Below are 19,782 nucleotides of genomic sequence, written 5' to 3'. Positions count from 1 at the left end.
AATTGCACTATAAAAATCAGAGTGTCATGCAGTTTTAAGACAGAAATTCAAATTTCGCAGACAAATAAACATTAAGGAATTAAAAGGGAATTAAGTGCTGTTTACGATACTACAATAATAGCGAGAAGCTCGGGGCATTTACATAGTTGTCTTCACATAAGCATTATATATAATTATATAAGGCCAAAGAGCACCAGCTTCCAATATTGGTATCATGTTTCTAAGTCCTAAACACAAACCAAAAACTCTCTCAGCTTTTGTCTTCCTCTAGAGGGAGAGTGGATACACCAAAAAACAAGCCACAGCTTTTAGTGAGCTCCATCACCAATACCAGAAAATACAAACATCAGAGAAGACACACAGAACCTTCTATTAACCTCTCACACTCTCCTTTCCCAATGTCAAATGTTTCAGGTGATGAAGGAAGCTTCTCCTCAGGAAACAATGGGGAAGAAGTTCTTCAAGAAACCCAACACCAGCAGCCACAAAACCAGCTCCATGACTCTACTTCAGGACCTTCTGCTGCTTGCAATACCAATGCTTCAACCAATCAACAAACCAAGAAGAAAAGAAACCTCCCAGGAACCCCAGGCAAATATACTCAACTTCAGTTTTCTTTCTTTTTTTCTTTTTCTGATTGTAATTGCAGACTGACAAATCAAGTTTTCATGTTTGATGAGTTCATTTTTTGCTTTCATAGTAATGTATAGTTTAGTTTCTTTGCTTTGCCGGGTATCCAGCAGAAAATTCAAATTCATTTACTTTATCAGAATCAATATTGAATTAGAGAAAGGTAATGAACTAGTGATAACCTTCTATTGAGTTTAAAGAAGTCACCATAGATTCCATATCCTACTCTGTTAAAAAACTGATATTCAAAAAAACCAACCATGTAGTAAATATTGCTGAAAGGATTAATCTTGACTAAAAAAAACTAATAAGTAACAGTAGACAACCTTGTATTTTTGCTTCTGGCTATGGCTATCAAACTAGGGAAGTTAAGCAGAAAGCGATGTGGAAAATGGAAAAAAAATGTTCCTGATTCGAATTCTATGCATGGTATCATACTATTTGTGAAATGTTTTATGTGCTGAGTGTTTCTGAGTTTTCAGAAGTAGATGGTATCATAGTATTTGCTAATGGATATGTTTTATGAAATAGACCCCAGTGCTGAAGTTGTTGCTTTATCACCAACCACATTGATGGCAACAAATAGATTCGTGTGTGAGATCTGCAACAAAGGGTTTCAGAGGGACCAAAACCTTCAGCTGCACCGCAGAGGTCACAATCTTCCGTGGAAACTGAGGCAACGAACAAGCACCGAGGTGAAGAAACGTGTGTATGTTTGCCCTGAGCCATCATGCGTGCACCATAACCCAGCTCGTGCATTAGGAGACCTCACTGGCATCAAAAAGCACTATAGCCGCAAACATGGCGAGAAGAAATGGAAATGTGACAAGTGCTCTAAGAGATATGCAGTGCAATCTGATTGGAAGGCCCACCAGAAAACTTGTGGCACCAGGGAATACAAATGTGATTGTGGAACCATATTTTCCAGGTACAAACTCCTTTCTTATTCAATTCAAGTGGTTATTATGAACTTTGCACTCTGTATTAGAGATGATCTTAACTCTAGTTCTGATAAAATTGTAACTTGTGTAAGTTTTCATTTTCACCTTGTTCAGACAACTGAGCAGTTAAAAGTTAAAACTATTAAAATGTCCTGGTAGATGTTTGAGAATATGTCTACATGGTGCAGGAGAGATAGTTTTATCACTCACAGAGCTTTCTGTGATGCATTAACTGAGGAAAACAACAGAGTGAACCAGGGTCTGACAAGTGGCATGCCACCAAACCTGCAGAGTCAAATACCGGATCTTATGTCTACCATGCCTCTGAACACTAGTCCCAACACAGTATATGACCCTAAGAACCCACTGAAATCACTCCCCCAAGAACTTGTCCCAATACCATTCAAGTCTATGAGCATGGGAGGGGGCATGTTCTCTACCAATGCAGGTGCACTTTTTGGTGGCCCAAAAAGCATGTCTCCCTCTTCTTCCAGCCTCCAACTGGGTTCCAACACCTCATCAAGCTTCAATTACTTGCAAGACAACAAAAACGGAGCACTAATTGCTGCCTCAGCTCAGATGTCTGCAACAGCTTTGTTACAGAAAGCAGCCCAAATGGGTGCCACTGCAAGCAATACCATCAACTCCCCCATCATGCAAAAAGGCTTTGTTAGTAGCACTTCTGCTCCTGATCATGTTTCTTCCACTAGGCCACCGTATTCCGGTGCCATGCTGCAGCACAACAACTCCTACGACCATTTCTCTCCACAGCCTGATCTGTCCAACATGGCTGGGGTGAGTGGTGGAGGAGCATTCATCAACCAGTTGTTTCATAAAGGACAAGAAATTTCACAAGTTTTTGACTCCAACACTGCCGGGTCTGCTATGAACGAGGTGGGAATGTTCAGCCAAATGCCCCTGGGGAGTGATCACAACCACAACACTGGATTGATGAAGAATGTTGAACAAGAGGTTAGTAATTGTTCTGGTTTGATCCATGGAAGAGATGTGGTTGAAGGTAACCCGATGCAGCCATCAAGGTTTGGAGGCAGTGACATGACAACTGTTCATGACTTTTTGGGCATTGGTGGTTCAACTTCTAGAGTCATGAACCATTTTCATCACCATTTTCCACACCAGGATTCAGCTATGGAGGAACCCATGTGGGATGTTTGAGAACAGATTTTTATCATGTATGCTTCTAATTATACAGAATTAGTGTTGAACGTTTTGATGGTTAGAACTGGAATTGAAACAGATTATCTACTCAATTTCAATGCAAGTTTACCTTCTCAATCAAAGTTAATCCCAAACTCATAAATTTACTGCACTTGTCTCTCTAACTGATGAAGTGTGTTCATTAAAATGAACAATAAAATAAAAATCGATTTAGAAAAGCCATATTAATCTCTTCATCCTCTCTTATTCTCTATTTTTCTTTAATTTTTAAATGATCATATTACCATTAAGTTGTAAGTTGTCACAAAATGAAAAAAAAATCCTATTTTTATAAAAAATATGCATGTTCATAGTTAATTTTTTCCTATTTTGAAATGAAATTGGTGAAATTAAATGATGTTGAATTTACTTTCTTAATTAGGGTAAGAATATAACAGGGAATACCCATATTAATTAAATGACATGAGATTTCTAGTTTCATAAGTACTTTGGAACTTAAGATGAAATATACAATTGTATTAAATATTTGAAAGAACTATAACCGTTCTTCTTAATTAAAGAAGAATTAAAGAAGGTTGGGTGAGTGGGTATAACATAGAAAAGAGGAGATGTTGATTAATATATATATATATAAAATAAAATAAAATAAAAAACTAAACTAATCTTCTTCATGTATTTAATTTACGATTGTATCCTACTTTTTTTTTCTCCTGATACCAATTCAGCTAATGGGCTTAAGAATTAGCCCAACCTACACAAGAAGGCCCAGGCCATCCTTTAAAAGGCCCATACGTGATGGAGGATGTTTTCGTCATTGGATACACGAATCACCGGCCACAAACCCTAACCCTAATTAGACCACTCTTCCTATTTAAACTCAGCATCCACCTTCTTTCTCTCTGCTTCTTCCTCGTCTGGGATTGAACTCTTCACTTTGGTGTGCGCTTTCATGCCTCTGCGTATTCGCGTCGGTATCTAACTATTTTCTTGTTTATTGTGTTTTGATTTTGAAGGCTATGATGTTGAAAACTACCTATTTTATGAGCGAACGGAAAATTGTTCCTTCGTGATTACAAAACTACCAATGGATCCTGCTGAGCCTTTAACTGTAAATCATTTTTTATGGTTTTTCCTTTTTTTTATTTTTTAGTTGGTTTTAGAATTTAAAGAATTGTTGTCGTTCTTTTGAACTTTTCAAATCTAAAGAATTTTCAAATTCAAAAAAAAATATAGAGAAAGGAGTAATCACGCAGGAGAATGGAAAGAGCCGTTGAAGTGATGATATAATATTCGGAATTCATATATGTCGAATTAAAAAAACAGACTACAATTATCTGATCTCCGGCTTAATCAGTCGAATTCGATTCTAGGTTAATTAATATTGTTTAAATGTTATATTTTGATTAATACTTAACATAGTTTTTGTTTTTCAAAAAAAATATTTGACTAATAAAATATAATAAAATAATGAAAGGATGAATTGAGATTTTAGTTACGGGAAAAAAAGTCTGATTAAATCCCTGGGAAAATATATTAATTATGGGAAAATATATTAATTACGATACAGTATTAATGATTTTTGATTTAATATTTAATTGGTTTTAGAACTTTATTTGAATAATAGAATAAAACTTTACTGAATAAGGTTTTTATGTTATTGATTTTTCAAACCGAAGAAATAGTATAGTAACTCTTTTTTATTTCAAAATTTATTTTGTATTTTTATTTTTAATTTTAGTAATCATACTACTCTTAAACTGAAAATAAAATAAAAAATAATTTTAATATCCAATAGAAATAAACAAAGTGATATTGTTCACTGAACTAAACAAAAGTTTATGGGTACTTTATAACATTACAAATATATTATTGAAACTAAAAATAAATTTCACAATTTCATTGAATAAGATGTAGCTTTATTATTTTATGAATAATTAATTATAAAAGGAAAAATAAATTATTCATTACTTTTTAAATAGTAAAATTATTCAATTAAACGTGACAGTTTTTAATGATAACATTTTTCTGCTTCAGAATGAGCCAACTCTGATGAGTTGCCTGTAAGCAATTCAACTTGGATTTGAAGCTTTTAGTGCTATTGGATTCAACTTGGATTTGAAGAAAAATGTTGACAGCAGCAGGGGATTTTATAATGTTATTGTTTATGGTATAAACTTGAGAGTTAATTTAAAGATATTTAAAACAATACTTTTTAATTTGAATAAAATTCATTACACTTTTTAGTTTAACTAGATTTTATTAAAAATATAATCTCCATTTTCTTAATTAACAAAATTTTCTCTTTTTAATATGATTAATTTAAATCAATGATTAAAAGTATATTCATTAAATAGACCAATTTGCACGTTTCTTTTTTTAACTATATCTACGTATAAAACTAATAATTTGTGTGCACAATTTTTATCCTAATTCTATCCTTTTATGATTATTAATTATAATTGTTAACTAATAACCGCTATTTTCAAATAAAAAATATGGACACACAAACAATACAACGACGGTTGTTGTGGATAATTAATTTAATAAAAGATAACTAAATTTAAATAAATAATAACTTAATTATAATAAAATAATTATTTTAGTTTAAAAATAATTAAGTCTAAATTAAAAGTTATTTAAAAGATATAAATAAAAATATAATTATTTTAATTAAAAATAACAATTAAAAATATATAAAGGGGATTTCCCTTTTTGTGTCCACTTTTCAAAATACCAATTTTATCCTTTTAAATATAATAATTTATTAAATTTTTAAAAATTGACCGTTACTTTTACAAAGTTTTATAAAATCAGATATTTCTATTTCTTCTTCTTTATTTATCAACGGTTATTCTTTTATCGTTTCACTTTATTTTAGTAAATATAATTTTAATATATATATATATATATATATATATATTAACTTAATAACATTATAATATTATTATCTATTAATATAATATCACACATATTTATAAAATGTAGACACACAGGCACACGATAACGCCTGTTTTACGCTAGTATATATAATCACCTTCCTTTGTAAATATTGATTAGATCAATTTTTCAGTTTCAAATATCAAATTTACGATTTTTGATGCGCTAATAATTCCCTTATCGCAATATCTCTGATGCGTCTTCGGACGGACCGGTTTCAATAATACTCAGTAGTTTTCATGGTAAATTTTCAAAAAGTCTTCATGGTAAATTTTTGAAGAGTCAGTGAAATTTAAAACAACTCACCTTAACTTCTTATCTAAAAGCCGGAACGAGCCTCCAAAATGCTCAGCTATTAACTAAGCCTAATATTATAAAAAAAGAAAACACAAGATGAGTGAATCAGAATCAATCCTTTTGGGTAAATTTTAGTTTTATAGTATTCTTTTTACAATTAATAAGTGAAACTCATTAGTCATTACACTATAGGGATGCTACAAATGTAGAACCGGGCTAGATGATGTAATGACGTCCTTTTCCTACAATCATTCCATGCTGATGATGTGGTTAAGATCCATCTGCACTCTCCAATAACAAGAAATATATTGCTATCAGAATTCAATCCAATTCTATACATCCGAAAAATTAATGAGTCGGATAAAATCCCAAATCAATCTCAGCACAAAACTTATCGCCTCTGATCATGCCACTTTCTATTTTCCTGCCTGCCAGGGTCCCAGTGTTCAGAAGAACCCCTCTGTCTTGACCATTCAGGTCTATGATTTCTTCCATGATTCACTCTTGACTCTTGGTAGTTTCTACCTGGTATATGTCTAGGATTTCTAGTTGGACTATTTTCAGGACTCCATGATTCAAAATCTTCCCCTCCTTGATTATTTCTATCCCACAAACCAGATTGCCTGGATCCCCCAACCATTGTACTATAGTTGTTAGGATTTCTTTGAGAACTGAATGCAACATCTTGCCTAGTTCTCCACACTCTTTCAGACCCATGGTCTGATTTTTCGGTTTGTGGTGGGTAGGAACGGCTAGGGTTACAATAAGGAGGTTCGGTGTAATGGGCTTCCTGGACCACATGTTGTTGATGTCTTTGCAGCTGTGAGGCTGAATTTGATGGCGTTGGTGAGGGTAACTTGAAGGATGACTGTGGGAAGGAATTAGACACACCCTCATGTTGTACACTCAAACTATGTACGGGTTTTACATAATTGGTGCCATTACCCCGCATTGCTACAGTTGAATGAGTGCCAGAATAGTTAACTGAAGGTGCATTGGTAATTAAGTTCTTCTTCATGGTTAAACCTACATTTGAGGATGATACTTGTACATGCCCCAGTGGTTGTTGCTTTTCAGGATTAACATTAGTTGTCTGATGCAGTGAATATGGAGAAACTGTTGTGCTTGAGAGATGCCTCGAAGATGAAGCCACTACTGCTGGCTGTTGCCTTAGTGTAGTAGTGCTAGTCATGGGAATCTGAGTTAGTAAGTTGGTAGTTGTCACTGCAGCATGGTTCTGGATAATTCTATCGGATGCTACACTTCGCCGTGAAAAGGGGTTTTTTGATGCTTCTGAGCTCCATCCATTCTGAAAAAGTTAATAAAATGGGAGCACATTAGTTAATGCAGTAACCAATACTTTCTTTTTTTATAATTGATGAAAATATTAAGGATTTCAAAGATTTTATCACGTTGAAAATTGTAAAATGTACGAAAATATTGAGGGGCTTTTTGCATCACACAATTGGCTACTCTAAATGCCAGTACAACTACTCCAAGGGAAGTAGGGAAACCTGTTTGCCTAAGTTAGCTGTTTGCTTATATAGACTAGTTATTTGGTGCCACGCAAGGACCTGACCGTGCAAAATCTTGTCATATAAAAAGCACAAGAAAACTTAGAAACCAATTGATTTATCTAAATTTAGCCCAGCCTATGCTATTATATTAAAGTGTTAGACGCTCTCCACTCTCAACACGTATAAGCCAACATGGCCAAAGTGGGGTTGGGTGTGCATGGCACTGTAATAGGAGACATCAGGAATGATGATAAGATCTTTGACAAATAGGGGTAGTATGAACTCAAATCACGCACCGTTCTTGGATCGCTTAAAGGGGTTGGAGATGGGAGCGAAACTTCCACCTTCTCCTGGGCTTTTACAGTCGTGCCATAGCTCCCATTTGTATTTTCACTTAAACCCAAGTTCACACCTCCTCTCTTGATCATGTCAAGCAGCTTCACTATTTCTTCACTCGGTATGCTACCCGCTTGTCCTGAAGTTAAGGCAAATACCAACTCTGGATTTTTCAGCAGTACGGCAAGCAATTCTAAATCAGGCTCAGCAGGAGCCACACTTGTCGAAGTGGAGGCCACCCCTTCAACAGTATGAGCTGCAACCTGATTGGGGGAACCTGTTATGTCTGCACCGTCACCATCTGGTAACTGTTCAATAGGAATTTCCAACGTCAAAGTGTCATCATAGTCCATTTCAAGGTCCCAAGGCTCCTTGGGGTTAGGTGGGATTTCTTGGATAGTTTTATATATAGTTTCCTTTTCCCTGCGGTCTCTGTTTCTCTGAGCATCAACCTCTTTGCTATTTTCTCCGCCACCAACGCTCCAGCTATCTTTAAGTTCCACTTCTGCAAAATAAGGAAAAAGGAACCAAAAAGGAAAGGTTTAAAACCTAAGAAAAATGGGTTGGAGAAATTTAAGAAAGGTGTTGCTTACTTGAGTTACACATTAAAAGAACTATGAAAACGACAGAAAAAGAAAAATCCATCTCATTTCCACACCTTGTACCACCTAAAATATATCGGGTGTAAATTTATTTCATTCAAACATCCAATTTTGTCTCTGAAACATTCGATCAGCGCCACGGCCAAATTCAAGAACAGAGACTGAAATTTCAAAATCTGGGCTGTGTTTTCTTACGGTGACAACTACAAATAATCCACGACCTGAAAACCTTGTAACCGCAATACTAGAAACTGCCCCCATCACAACATTTACCAATTTTATTTATACATTACAAGATTTACAAATTAATGAACTTAATGTACAAAAATCAAGCCCCGGATGAGGCAATTTGATAATGTTCCATGATAAGTGAAAAAGGAATAAAAGAGAATCAAGCTAATCATATTCGTTTATTATAACGATCACAGAACCCTTCATGAGTTTTCAAGGATTGAAGGCTGGGTGACAAATACACCAGACAGTACCACAGAATTCACCAAACGAAAACGGACAATCCTTGCTGTTTACAGTTCCTGTATGTCGCGGCTAACCAAATTAAAGTTATAGACGCCAATCAACACTCAGATTTGATTAATTCGGTGCTGTAATTCATATCATGGCAGGTTGCAGTTTATATATACTCGAGACTTACAAGTTGCAACCACTGCCATAACTTATACTACGTTTATAAATATGAATTACAAACTCATTCGTCCCACAAATATGAATTACAAACAGTGCCTCACTCAGATCTGTGATCATATTGCAAATTACAAAGGAATATCGCTACCCCAAATGAAACATATATAACCTGTACTTGGAATAACACATGGAAAAGAGCTCCCTTTTTTATCTCATAATCAAAGTTTCATCCTAGTTTTTATTCATTAAGTGTAAGAAAATAATGACAATCATATAAGGCGGGTTGGAGTAAGTAAAATTAAATTTGAGAATCTAATGTGTTCGCGTGTATGCTTAAATTTAACTTTGAAAGTCTAATGTGTCACCACATATGCCTAATACTGAATTATGGGGGCTTGGAACCCCTGTTGTATTTTAAGTGAGAATTATTTAATTTCAATTTATCTTTGGCCCGAGTTATTGCATATACTTCTATCATTACTATTACTACACATCAATATCTCAGGATCATGGATCCTAGTGAAACACTGAATTTCCTTGTTGCCTTCCTCATTATAGCAAAAATAAAAGCATGGATTAATTAATACCAGGCCACGCTAAAACCAATTCATCCATGCTTTAACTTTTGTTCCCTCCCATGAATCATGGCAAAGATGCAAAGGAACATATGTAAGGAACAAAGAGCATCTAATATCGATACATGTGAACTTTTTTACAAGAAATTCGGACTGTAAAATCATTGCTTTTAAAAATATTGTAACAATGATCTACATGTTAATGCCATTTTGTAAAATTGGTCCTTTGTCCCTGAAATCACCTCAATATTTAGTATAGCTCGTCATAGACAATTATAAGTCCTCAAACGACATATTCTTAAGCCCATTCTTAATAAGAGATTTAGGAGTATCACGCCATTTTATCACAATTGTGCAGATAAGATGTAGGGGAAATCAATCAGGAACATTGTCCGACCGAAATAATTGAAATAGAGGAAAATCCCAAAATCCTCAAACAAATCCGCGTTAGTATTTGAAACTAAAAAACTCAAGTTGTACATTTGTATGGCAATGTTTTATTAATCTCTTGAACAATACTAAATTTAGGCGTATCTGCTCAATATACAGAATATAAGGTTAGACCACAACTCTTGCTCTATTTATTTATATAAGGTGATAAAACTACAAAAGGATATAGGGTCAATAGAGTTAGCAAAGAAGCGTCTGCTAGTCTTCCAAAAAAATATGCAGAAAATTGACTAAGATATACCTCTTTTTAATTCAACGTCAGTAAACCTGTCAATATGCTATTTTCTCAATGTCTTATCATTCATTTATTCGCTGGGAGTTTTCCCAATTTTCTAGCCTAATATTATAGGACATAAATTTGATATATTTGATGAAACCAACAAAAGCATTGCAAATGTACCTGCTGGTGTTTTCCATGGTATCTGAATCCTCATGCACTTCTCCCAGAGAGGTTCCTTCACATCCATTTTCGGTTTTGAATAAGCTTCTAGCCTATTGCTGGTTTTAGAGGCAAGTAACAAAGGTTTCTTGTTTTCATCAATTTTGGGAGGAGTAGGAACTTTAGAAGAGCAAGCTGCAATACTGGCAGGAATTGTCTGAGGTTGTTTATTCAGACTATCAATCTTTGTTTCTTTACTTTCTTTTGAACCGGATTTCCCATACTTACTCTGCATAAATAAAGCACGCATTTTTGCTTTCTGGATATCATCAGCAGACATGGGCCGACCTTGACTTACAGACCCTGCTCTTGTCACCTGTGAACTTCTGCTAACCGACTTTTGGCCTGGCTGTTCCACCAATTGCACTTTTCGGCGCTCTCTAGATTCTGTTAGAAGGGTTAAGGAATAGAAAAGAGATATAGCCTACATTTCGTGTGACTCAACAACTGACATGAACCATAGGCAATTTTGAGTAAGAGGGCGCTGACAATATTCTCTTCAATGCATTATTATTGATTAAAATTTATTGAGAACCGCAGTAAATAAGAGGTAGCACCAACATCATTACATAAATCTAAAAATTTTAGCCAATAATGTGTTAAAATAAAGCATGTCAGATAATGTGCTGTTAGCATTTATCACAAGTAACCCACCACTTTCATCCTTGAAACGCTGACACTATATATGTTCTCTTCAATGATAATATTTTGACATCAAAATAGTCCAAGTGTTATAGTTCACTTCGACCAAATATACTATTTGAGGACCAATTAGGTATACAAGTCAATTTGATAAAACTCCATCGATGATCAAATTGGGGATTAATTCCAATTTTACCAGTTAGTAAGCCAGTTAGTTACAAATATACAAGGATACGAGATGAAGATACACCAAGTGTGGACTTTTTATTAGAATCATCGAAGCTAGAAGGCAACAATTTCGCAGCTTGTGGAGATCCCACTTTCCTGAACAGAGAAGAAAAACATGAAGCATTTTCAAAACTACCAAAAGCAAAGACAATTATCTCAAACAAGTATGGCATAAAACTATTGGAGAAAGATTTATTCAAACGAATGGAAACAGATGAATGGAAGCAATCACCAACAACCTACAAGTACCTGAAGTTGTCCAGACATTCGCTTGAAAGTGAAAGAAAGTCTTCCTGAGAGCAAGAAAGAACCAGCTAAGAAATATGCAAACTGAAAAGGAGTTGCTAGCTGAGACATATATAAGAAAACACTTACAGGAACATCAATATTGGAATGCCATGATTCAGAGCCCACAAATTGACCAATCCTGCAAATAATTAAAATCATAATAATTGAGAAAGAATGTCTCAACAAATTGTTCATGGAAAAGAGAATGCAAGCTTGCCTCTGAGAAATCAAATCTTTATGTCCATCACTAGAAGGCCTAACACCATTGGGCTTCTTTATTACTTGGTTCCTCGCTAATAATTTGCTCCACTTTGATAACAAAATCCTTGCCCTGTTTGATATGTCTGATCCCCAAATCAGTGAGATTATAATTCAGAAAGTTTATCAAGTTATTAAAATAAGTGGCATCAAACAGCACCGCTACGAAACTAAGATTTGACACTAATAACAGGCATTGAACAAAATGAAAAGGAGGAAGTGTAACATCAGTCAACCAGAACACGACTTCAACATCTCAAAATAAAGTTAAAGTATATCTTATCTACTATTTACTGTCTGATAATATTTAAAGGAAGAATTGGATTCAATTGTCAACTCCTCTTCCTCCTACCTATCTTGCTCCCTTAAATATCACAAACAGCATAACAATCCGAAACTAATGTATGAAAACCTGGACTTCATGTTTAAAATGAATATTAAATCCCAAACACAGGTCCTGATCGACATTCCACAATATGAACACAAAAACAATGAAACAGCCATATATGACAACTTGGAACCAGTACTGTCACTATATGAATGGGTGTCATGACCAAACAAGCTAACCACGTGCTAAGGTGTTTCTTTCTACTGCAAGAAAATGTCCTAGGCCGTTATCAAATATTAGCCCGTTGCAGTTATCATCAAATACATGTTATCCAGGTAAATCTAAGGACAATATCAATAGACACCAAGAGGAAGGGGGGTACTGCGAACAGATCAGGTCAAGTGTGATGGGCACTGAACCAGAAAAATATAAACACACCTGATGTCCTGTAGAACCGAAGTTTATTTACACTCTGCAATATAGCTGATATGTGCATGGGAATGGCTTTATGTAAAGGCAAATGACAAAGAACCTGTAAAATAATTAACCAGAGAGTTAGATAGTATTCAGATATGTGCCAATTAAAACCAACACAAAATATTAACCAAGTATTTAGATTTACCTTCAAGATAAGAACAAGGACACTAGTTTGCTCCTCAACAGTTGCCTTACTCAACCAAGTAGCTAAAGTTATTCCACCCCCTCGGCTCAAAAACCTACAAGCATACAGCAGAAAAACTAAATCAGAAAATATAAATTATATAATTTAATATTATCATGCTATTGAGAAAGCTAATTGTGTACCACAACAATACTGAAAAATTCTGTATCGTCAATATCCACTCCATCAATTTCTCTTGCCCGGAAAATGTCTCTTCTTGTTGCATTAAACTAAAAATATTATCAACAAAATGTTTATCTGAATCATCTAGGTCAGACAAGGCAGCATCCTGTGTTGAACAAGATGCTTCTTCAGCATTGGATGGGACAGTAGAGTTTACGGAAGCTGGATTAATTAGTCTCACAGGATCAGGAATTATTTTATCATCCTGAGGATCTTCAGAAGAATTGGAACCTAGTGCCCTCTCTTTTGAAAGCTGCACTAGTCTCCTCACTCTTGACCGCTGCCCAGTGAAAAAGTCACGCACCTAAAACCAACATACAAAGATATTCACAAATTTACGCAAAACAGTAAACAAGCAACGCGTAATCTTAACATGAAATTCAAACGTGAATACAACCCTCTTCTGCAACAAAATGTATAATAGGTATATATATATATATATATATATATATATATATATATATATAACATCTCAAATACATAGATCATTGCACACAACCGTCGGATAGAAAGGACTCAACAGAAAGAAAGTACAGTAATATGAACCTGTGTCGCTGTGACACCAAATAAAGCACTGATCTCGCGCAACTCTTTTTTGCTAATAGAATCTTTAATCGAAAAAATTGATTGCATGTAATTTACAGCCTTTGGATTCAATAAATCCCTAGGTCTTTTTCCTGCAAATTTGAATTAAGTCAGAGACATCCAATATGGAACAAAGAGTATAATTGTGTATAAGCCTGCAAAAAAATAAATCTTGCCCCACCAAAAAACCTACCAATTTTTATTGACAAAGCACCAGCTGCCTGCACCAGAAAAAATGAACAAAATCAGACACACAAACGAGGACGCCTTCAAATCACTTGCTACAAAAACAAAATTATAACATGAATGTGTTCACAACTAATTCTAAGAACGCTTTCAAGAGTTCAAATGATTCCAAGTACACAGCATTAACTCTGGAAACAAACTAAGAGGCTCTTCACTTTTTCCATTAACCAAAACTAAACAATGAGATATAAACAAAGCTAAACAAACCAAAGAGAGATGAAAATGTTTGAGAACGCACCATTTCTTGAGAGAGAGGGTTGACACCGGTGAGTTTGCATTGCGTAACGACGATTTCCTGAAACTGATCGATCTGGCTGTGGAAGAGATCTTTCTGCGAAAGCAAAAACTTTTGGAACGATTCTGCGGAGCTCCCAATCTCCTGCTCCGCAAAATCTTCGTTCCACGCATCCATCGTTGATAACGAAGATCGAAGTTCCCTCAACGCAATGCGTAGCAACACGCATTTAAGTCAAGGTGATTGAATGAATCTCAATGTTTCTCTCTGGTTTCCAGTTCGGAAGGGAACTGGTTAGGGTTTGGCTCGGAGCTAATTTTGGAGAGAGAAAGTCAGATAGAGTACTACTGTGTCGGATGAGACCGAGAGAGAATTAGGCCATGTTCGGGACTCGGTTGAATTTCAGGAATTAATTTTGAGGCATGTTAAAAATTATAATTTTTATTTTTTATACTGAATTTATGTTTAAGAACTAATTAAAATAAATATTTGTGTACGAAAAACTAAATAATTTATTGTACGAAAAAATATATGGTTTTTTATCTTTTGGTTTATTGTACCATTAAAAAAATAAAATGTTTTTCTGTGATAATTTGAACTAAATATGTATAAATAACCTGATATTTTATTATTTTAAATATAAATAATCATAATTTTTTTATATGCGGAGATAATAAAAAACATTTTAATTTGTAATTAATTTGATATGGAAATGGCATAGAATGTTCATGATAAATTCTTCTTCTTCTTCTTCTGTTTGTAAATAATATTTTTGTTTAATTTTGAAATCACGTTAGAACTTTTTTCTTTAAGGTGAAATGAGTTGTTTTTATTAGATTATTATGATTTTTTTTATGTTAGCCTGTGTATTTATTATATTAGCTATGGTATTCTTGTTGCACTTTTGTTAATTATGGTTGTTTGTTCTTTTTAATGGATAAATATGTATATAGCTCGTAAGTTTGATTTGAAACTAAATTTGTCTCTGCTCTTACATTTTGATTTCCAATGTTATGCTTCTACTGATTTATTGTTATCTTGTAGGAAAAAACGAATTTACGCTGAATTCTATGTGTTGTTACTTGGCTTTTGGAATACATTAAACGTTAATTTTAATGTTTTAGAATATATTAAAAAAAATAACAATTTGAAGATGTTTGTGATAGATGATGATCTGCAAAGAGAGGGAGGAGGAACTCTGATGTATGCGAGAAGATTTAGCATTCATCATTAATTCTTTTACCGAAATGCTCTTGATTTTGTTTGAATTAAAGATGCATCAGAGGCTTCACCGTTCTTCTAAATTTGTATGACAAAAATAAATACTTAATAATATTATTAACTTTTTATAATTTAATAATATTTTTAACCAATTGTATTTTATTTTAAATTAAAATTACAGCTATTAAAAATTTATTTTAACTACACAGAATTTATTTTAAATTAATTTTAACTAGTAAAATTTTATTTTATATTAATTTAATCATAAAGACATAATTATAATTTAAAATGTTATTTTATTGAAAAAAAAATTATCTAATACTCTAATCAAATTATTCACAAATATACATATAATTTTTTCCAAATTTTTTATTTTTACCTCTATTATTTGAAATAAACAACTATACTTTTCTCTTTATACCTTGATATCCATTTATAGCCTCTCCGTAAAATTCATATTCAAAAGCAAATAAAATATAAACTTCAAAAATAATTAGATATAATGTTAAATAACATTTTATATCGGCATTTGAGTTAAAATGTGATAACTCAAAACTTAAAACATGATTTAATATATAAAAAGTATAACATTTTTAAATTAGAAAAACTATATTTATTTGTATTTTTTAAGTTTGAGAAACAAATTATAAAAATTTTTGAAACATGATGAAAGTCAATTTTACATTAAAGTTTAAGGAGTAAAATTATGTTTAAACTATTTTTCCATAACTCTCACAATCTTGTCAAAAATTTATATTTTTGTTTCTATTATTGATTCCTATCCATATTAGAGATTACTTTTTATTAATTTTAATTGGAGAAGAAACTTATAACAAATCAAAAAGTTATAAAAGAAAAAATTTAACCAACAAAATAGCAAACCGAAATGGAATTTTCAAACGGTCAAAGAAAATTATGATTTTTTAGACTAATCTTTCTAAAAAAATTTAATATTTGTATTTGTTTTTTTTCCATAGAATATTATTTCAATAATTTCTTTTAAGATTATTTTTATATTTTAACTCATTTTCATGAATGTAATTTTACCATCATAATTATATAAAAATATTTTATTTACTATAATATAATAATTTAGTGTTTACAAAATGAAATATTTTTAAATTTGAAATATGATTACTTTTATTTTGTTTCTATGTGTGGTTTTATTTAAGTAATGCATTACAATTTTTATTAGTGTAATTAAAAATATATTTCATTATAATTAGAGAAATGAAGTAAGAAGACATTTGAAATATTTTTGAAATTAAATATATGTTTTAATTTTTAAAATTTTAAAAAATATTTTTTAACTTTATCAATTTTATTTAATGTTTTCAAAATTAGTGGATGTTTTGGTTATTAAACAAATTTATTTATGTATAATTGTGTAATATTATATTTCCATCATTTTTACTCATTTGTTACTTGGTATTTTGCTTTAAAATTTATATAGTTACCAATTCTTTCTAAATAAGTGACGTCAAATATTTTCATATTTAACAGTATTATATTTTTTATAAAAATTAATTAATATTGAAAAAAAAAACATGTAAGGACACTAAGTATATCCTTTACTCAATGAAATTAAAATATGATAAAAATTATATACTTTGTTGGATATGAACAGATAAATGAAAAGGAGTATGAACATTTTATCCAATAATGAGTATGGAATAATGAAACATATCTCCATCCTATGGTACCCGTGCTTTTTACTCATTATTTACTCACTTTTTTTATTTTTGTAAACATTGCATTGGATTCTACTTTTGTATGGATATAAAATGGAGAATGCAACCAGTGTTCTAAGGATATTGGTTAAGGAATAATAAATATCATCATTTTTACATTGAAAACTGAAATAATTAAATACTGTAATTAAGATAGTATAAATGTAGATAATAAATTTTATAAAGACAAAATACTCTTTTAAATTTTTAGATAATAACTTACTGTTACAAAATAAGAACTTTGAAATTTTTAAGATGTCTACTAAAAAGAACAAAGATTCAATTAAGTCTCAAATTGACACTTTAATTGTTCTTTTCTTTAACATTTTTAAATGTTTAACACTAATTTTTTTGTTGATTTTTCTATTAATTTATACTTTCTTGTTTTTTTTAGTTTTAGATGTTTAACATTATTTTTTTTGTTGATTTTTCTGTTAATTTAAACCTTATTATATTTAATTTTTAGCAACATTAAAATATAGTTATTTTATTATTTAATTAATTTTTAACTTTTATTTATAAACATTAAATAAAATATTAATACAAATAACACATGGACAAAGGATTAATACAAATAATATGAATAAATTAATATATGATTAAGATGTAAATACTATTTTTGTAAAGTTAAATTATATTTAAAGTTGAATGAGCAATATAAAACTTAATATTTTTTTAAATTAAATGTTATAATACAATTTTTTACAATGAATTATATTTGAGATAAGTAAACATATTAACTTTAATCATTACTTTCACGAAAGAATCACATACACATTAAGTTTATTTGAGAAAAGATGTATTATAAATATTAAGATTGAGTTTACTTTAATCATGTCTTTCGCGAAAGAAAGAAAGAAATATATATATATATATATATATATATATATATATATATATATTATTTTCGAATGTAATGAACTTAAGCCAATTTATTATTATAGTAAATGACATGACATTTATAATAAATTATTTGAAATTGTAACTAACGGATCTTGTATTTAATGTTATTCTTTTGCTTTATAATTGCATGCCAGATATTGGTCACTTTAAATTTTAAAATAACTAAAAAACAAGTGATCTTAAAAATTATGCATTTAAGAGGTTACAACTAACCACCCACATCAAGGATCATATGCTCCCATTAAAAAACAAAAACTGATGTGAAAACAAAATAAACAATGGTATAACTAAACCCATAGGTTTTTAAGGAGCATCTAGTCAACACTCTTAAAGTAATTGCTACTAATTTCATATAAGTGAAATAAATAATTTTGTATTTACCAAATTATACATTTTCACATTATTTAAAATGTAGAAATACTTTTGACTTTTGTGGGCTGGGATTGATAAGTTTTATTTCCCTGTATAGTTTTTATCCCAATGAAATTGACATTCATCAAATCTACATATGATAATACACTTTCAATAAAATATCAATAAAATTATAATTGATTTTTCTTTACTCTGCTGTAATCATAATTATTCACTTATCATCTCTAAATAGTCAACATTTGTGACACTATAATATCTCGATGTCTCAATTACACAATATTATATATTTTAATTTTATATTATGGTCTTTTATAAAATAAGGATATATATTGAAAATTTGAAGTATAATATTAAAATGAGATAACAAAATATAAACGGTTATGGTAGGGTAACGCGAAGGCTTCACTAACCTTTTGTTATAGACTGCATAATCAGTTAAGTCTGTTAGGATAGGAAAAAATGAAACAGTATATTTTGTTTTAGATTGGGTAACAGAATCCTCTTCTTTTCTAAAGATCCCTAAATAATCGCTTATTTATTTATTTATTAAAATTAATATATTGACTTTCCTTTAATTAGTCTTTGTTCGACACTAACACTTTTGGACAAAACACGATGTATTTAATAATTTTTAGGTCACTTGGACTAAAGAAAATATTTACCATCCCGGGGTCGAATTTTTTTAATAATCTTAATCATTATAGACCATAAATATAACAACATTACAAATACTGAAACATTATTTCGTACATATATAATAATAATAATAGATAACACTTAGTTTTACTTTATGTTTGATGGAGTACATTTTAAATATATGCCTTCGCTTTTAATTACTTAACTAATTTATAAAACATCACAAGTCTTCTTCAATTATGAGAATACATAAAAAATAAGCAGATCTAGTAAGACCAAAAGAGCTTGAAATATAAAAAATATTGAAATAAACATTACTGATACATTAATTACAATTAAATTAAATCTACTAAATCTAAGAGATTATAATAATACTTTTCAGTCAATGCCTTCAAATGAGTAAAATATTTATTATAACGTGAAAAAAATATGGTTGTACTTGCAAGTATGCTTGGAAATATAAAAAATATTTTTTTTTTCTGGAAAAATAATAACAGCATTGTCAAAGAATGATATAGATCCGACTGGTATCACTATTTTATGATTTTTAAATATTTAGATAAAATATTAATCCCATAAAAATAATTTTAAAAAAATAAAATTAAAACTGAAATGGAACAAAATATTAGGTACACGAGAGAAAAATGGAGTGTGGGAAGGTGTACCGAGGTGACCCGAAGCAACCAAAGCAAAGGCATAAGTATAAAAGGATTGTGAAGCT

The 19,782-nt window shown here is 31.3% G+C and overlaps 2 protein-coding genes and 2 non-coding genes across 4 annotated transcripts; 3 read left to right on the top strand and 1 right to left on the bottom strand.

Moving 5' to 3' along the window:
• The first annotated feature begins 219 nt into the window (after positions 1-219).
• On the top strand, positions 220-2,854 carry LOC114183138 (zinc finger protein GAI-ASSOCIATED FACTOR 1-like). Its single transcript, XM_028070046.1, has 3 exons — positions 220-591; positions 1,162-1,558; positions 1,760-2,854. The coding sequence occupies exons 1-3, from the start codon at positions 399-401 to the stop codon at positions 2,745-2,747; spliced, it is 1,578 nt and encodes a 525-aa protein (XP_027925847.1). The 5' UTR covers positions 220-398; the 3' UTR covers positions 2,748-2,854.
• Positions 2,855-3,757: 903 nt separating this feature from the next.
• On the top strand, positions 3,758-3,855 carry LOC114165664. Its single transcript, XR_003599749.1, has one exon. It is a non-coding gene; the product is annotated as a small nucleolar RNA R41 (small nucleolar RNA).
• Positions 3,856-4,018: 163 nt separating this feature from the next.
• On the top strand, positions 4,019-4,094 carry LOC114165689. The gene has a single exon (XR_003599756.1). It is a non-coding gene; the product is annotated as a small nucleolar RNA Z155 (small nucleolar RNA).
• A 2,184-nt stretch (positions 4,095-6,278) lies between these two features.
• LOC114183619 (homeobox protein LUMINIDEPENDENS) lies at positions 6,279-14,599 on the bottom strand. Its single transcript, XM_028070703.1, has 13 exons — positions 14,203-14,599; positions 13,912-13,939; positions 13,680-13,810; positions 13,094-13,437; positions 12,912-13,005; positions 12,728-12,821; positions 11,921-12,047; positions 11,791-11,842; positions 11,665-11,708; positions 11,423-11,511; positions 10,507-10,932; positions 7,798-8,342; positions 6,279-7,293 (listed from the first exon to the last, which is right to left on the bottom strand). Exons 1-13 carry the CDS (start codon positions 14,374-14,376, stop codon positions 6,376-6,378), a joined length of 3,066 nt encoding a protein of 1,021 aa, XP_027926504.1. The 5' UTR covers positions 14,377-14,599; the 3' UTR covers positions 6,279-6,375.
• Between the last annotated feature and the right edge of the window lie 5,183 nt (positions 14,600-19,782).

The sequence above is a fragment of the Vigna unguiculata genome, chromosome 1, assembly GCF_004118075.2.
Source record: "Vigna unguiculata cultivar IT97K-499-35 chromosome 1, ASM411807v1, whole genome shotgun sequence".
NCBI classification, from domain to species: domain Eukaryota; kingdom Viridiplantae; phylum Streptophyta; class Magnoliopsida; order Fabales; family Fabaceae; genus Vigna; species Vigna unguiculata.
The sequence above is the reverse complement of the archived record's forward strand: the minus strand, read 5'-3'. Positions and strand labels throughout refer to the sequence as shown.

Excerpts from the sequence above, each read along its gene's own strand:
- LOC114183138 (XM_028070046.1), top strand. The coding sequence starts at position 399 with ATGTCAAATGTTTCAGGTGATGAAGGAAGCTTCTCCTCAGGAAACAAT. Across the intron at positions 592-1,161 it reads AAACCTCCCAGGAACCCCAG|ACCCCAGTGCTGAAGTTGTT; the intron begins GCAAATATACTC and ends TTTATGAAATAG. Across the intron at positions 1,559-1,759 it reads TGTGGAACCATATTTTCCAG|GAGAGATAGTTTTATCACTC; the intron begins GTACAAACTCCT and ends TACATGGTGCAG.
- LOC114183619 (XM_028070703.1), bottom strand. The coding sequence starts at position 14,376 with ATGGATGCGTGGAACGAAGATTTTGCGGAGCAGGAGATTGGGAGCTCC. Across the intron at positions 13,811-13,911 it reads TGCTTTGTCAATAAAAATTG|GAAAAAGACCTAGGGATTTA; the intron begins GTAGGTTTTTTG and ends TCAAATTTGCAG. Across the intron at positions 10,933-11,422 it reads ACTTGGTGTATCTTCATCTC|AATCTAGAGAGCGCCGAAAA; the intron begins GTATCCTTGTAT and ends CCCTTCTAACAG.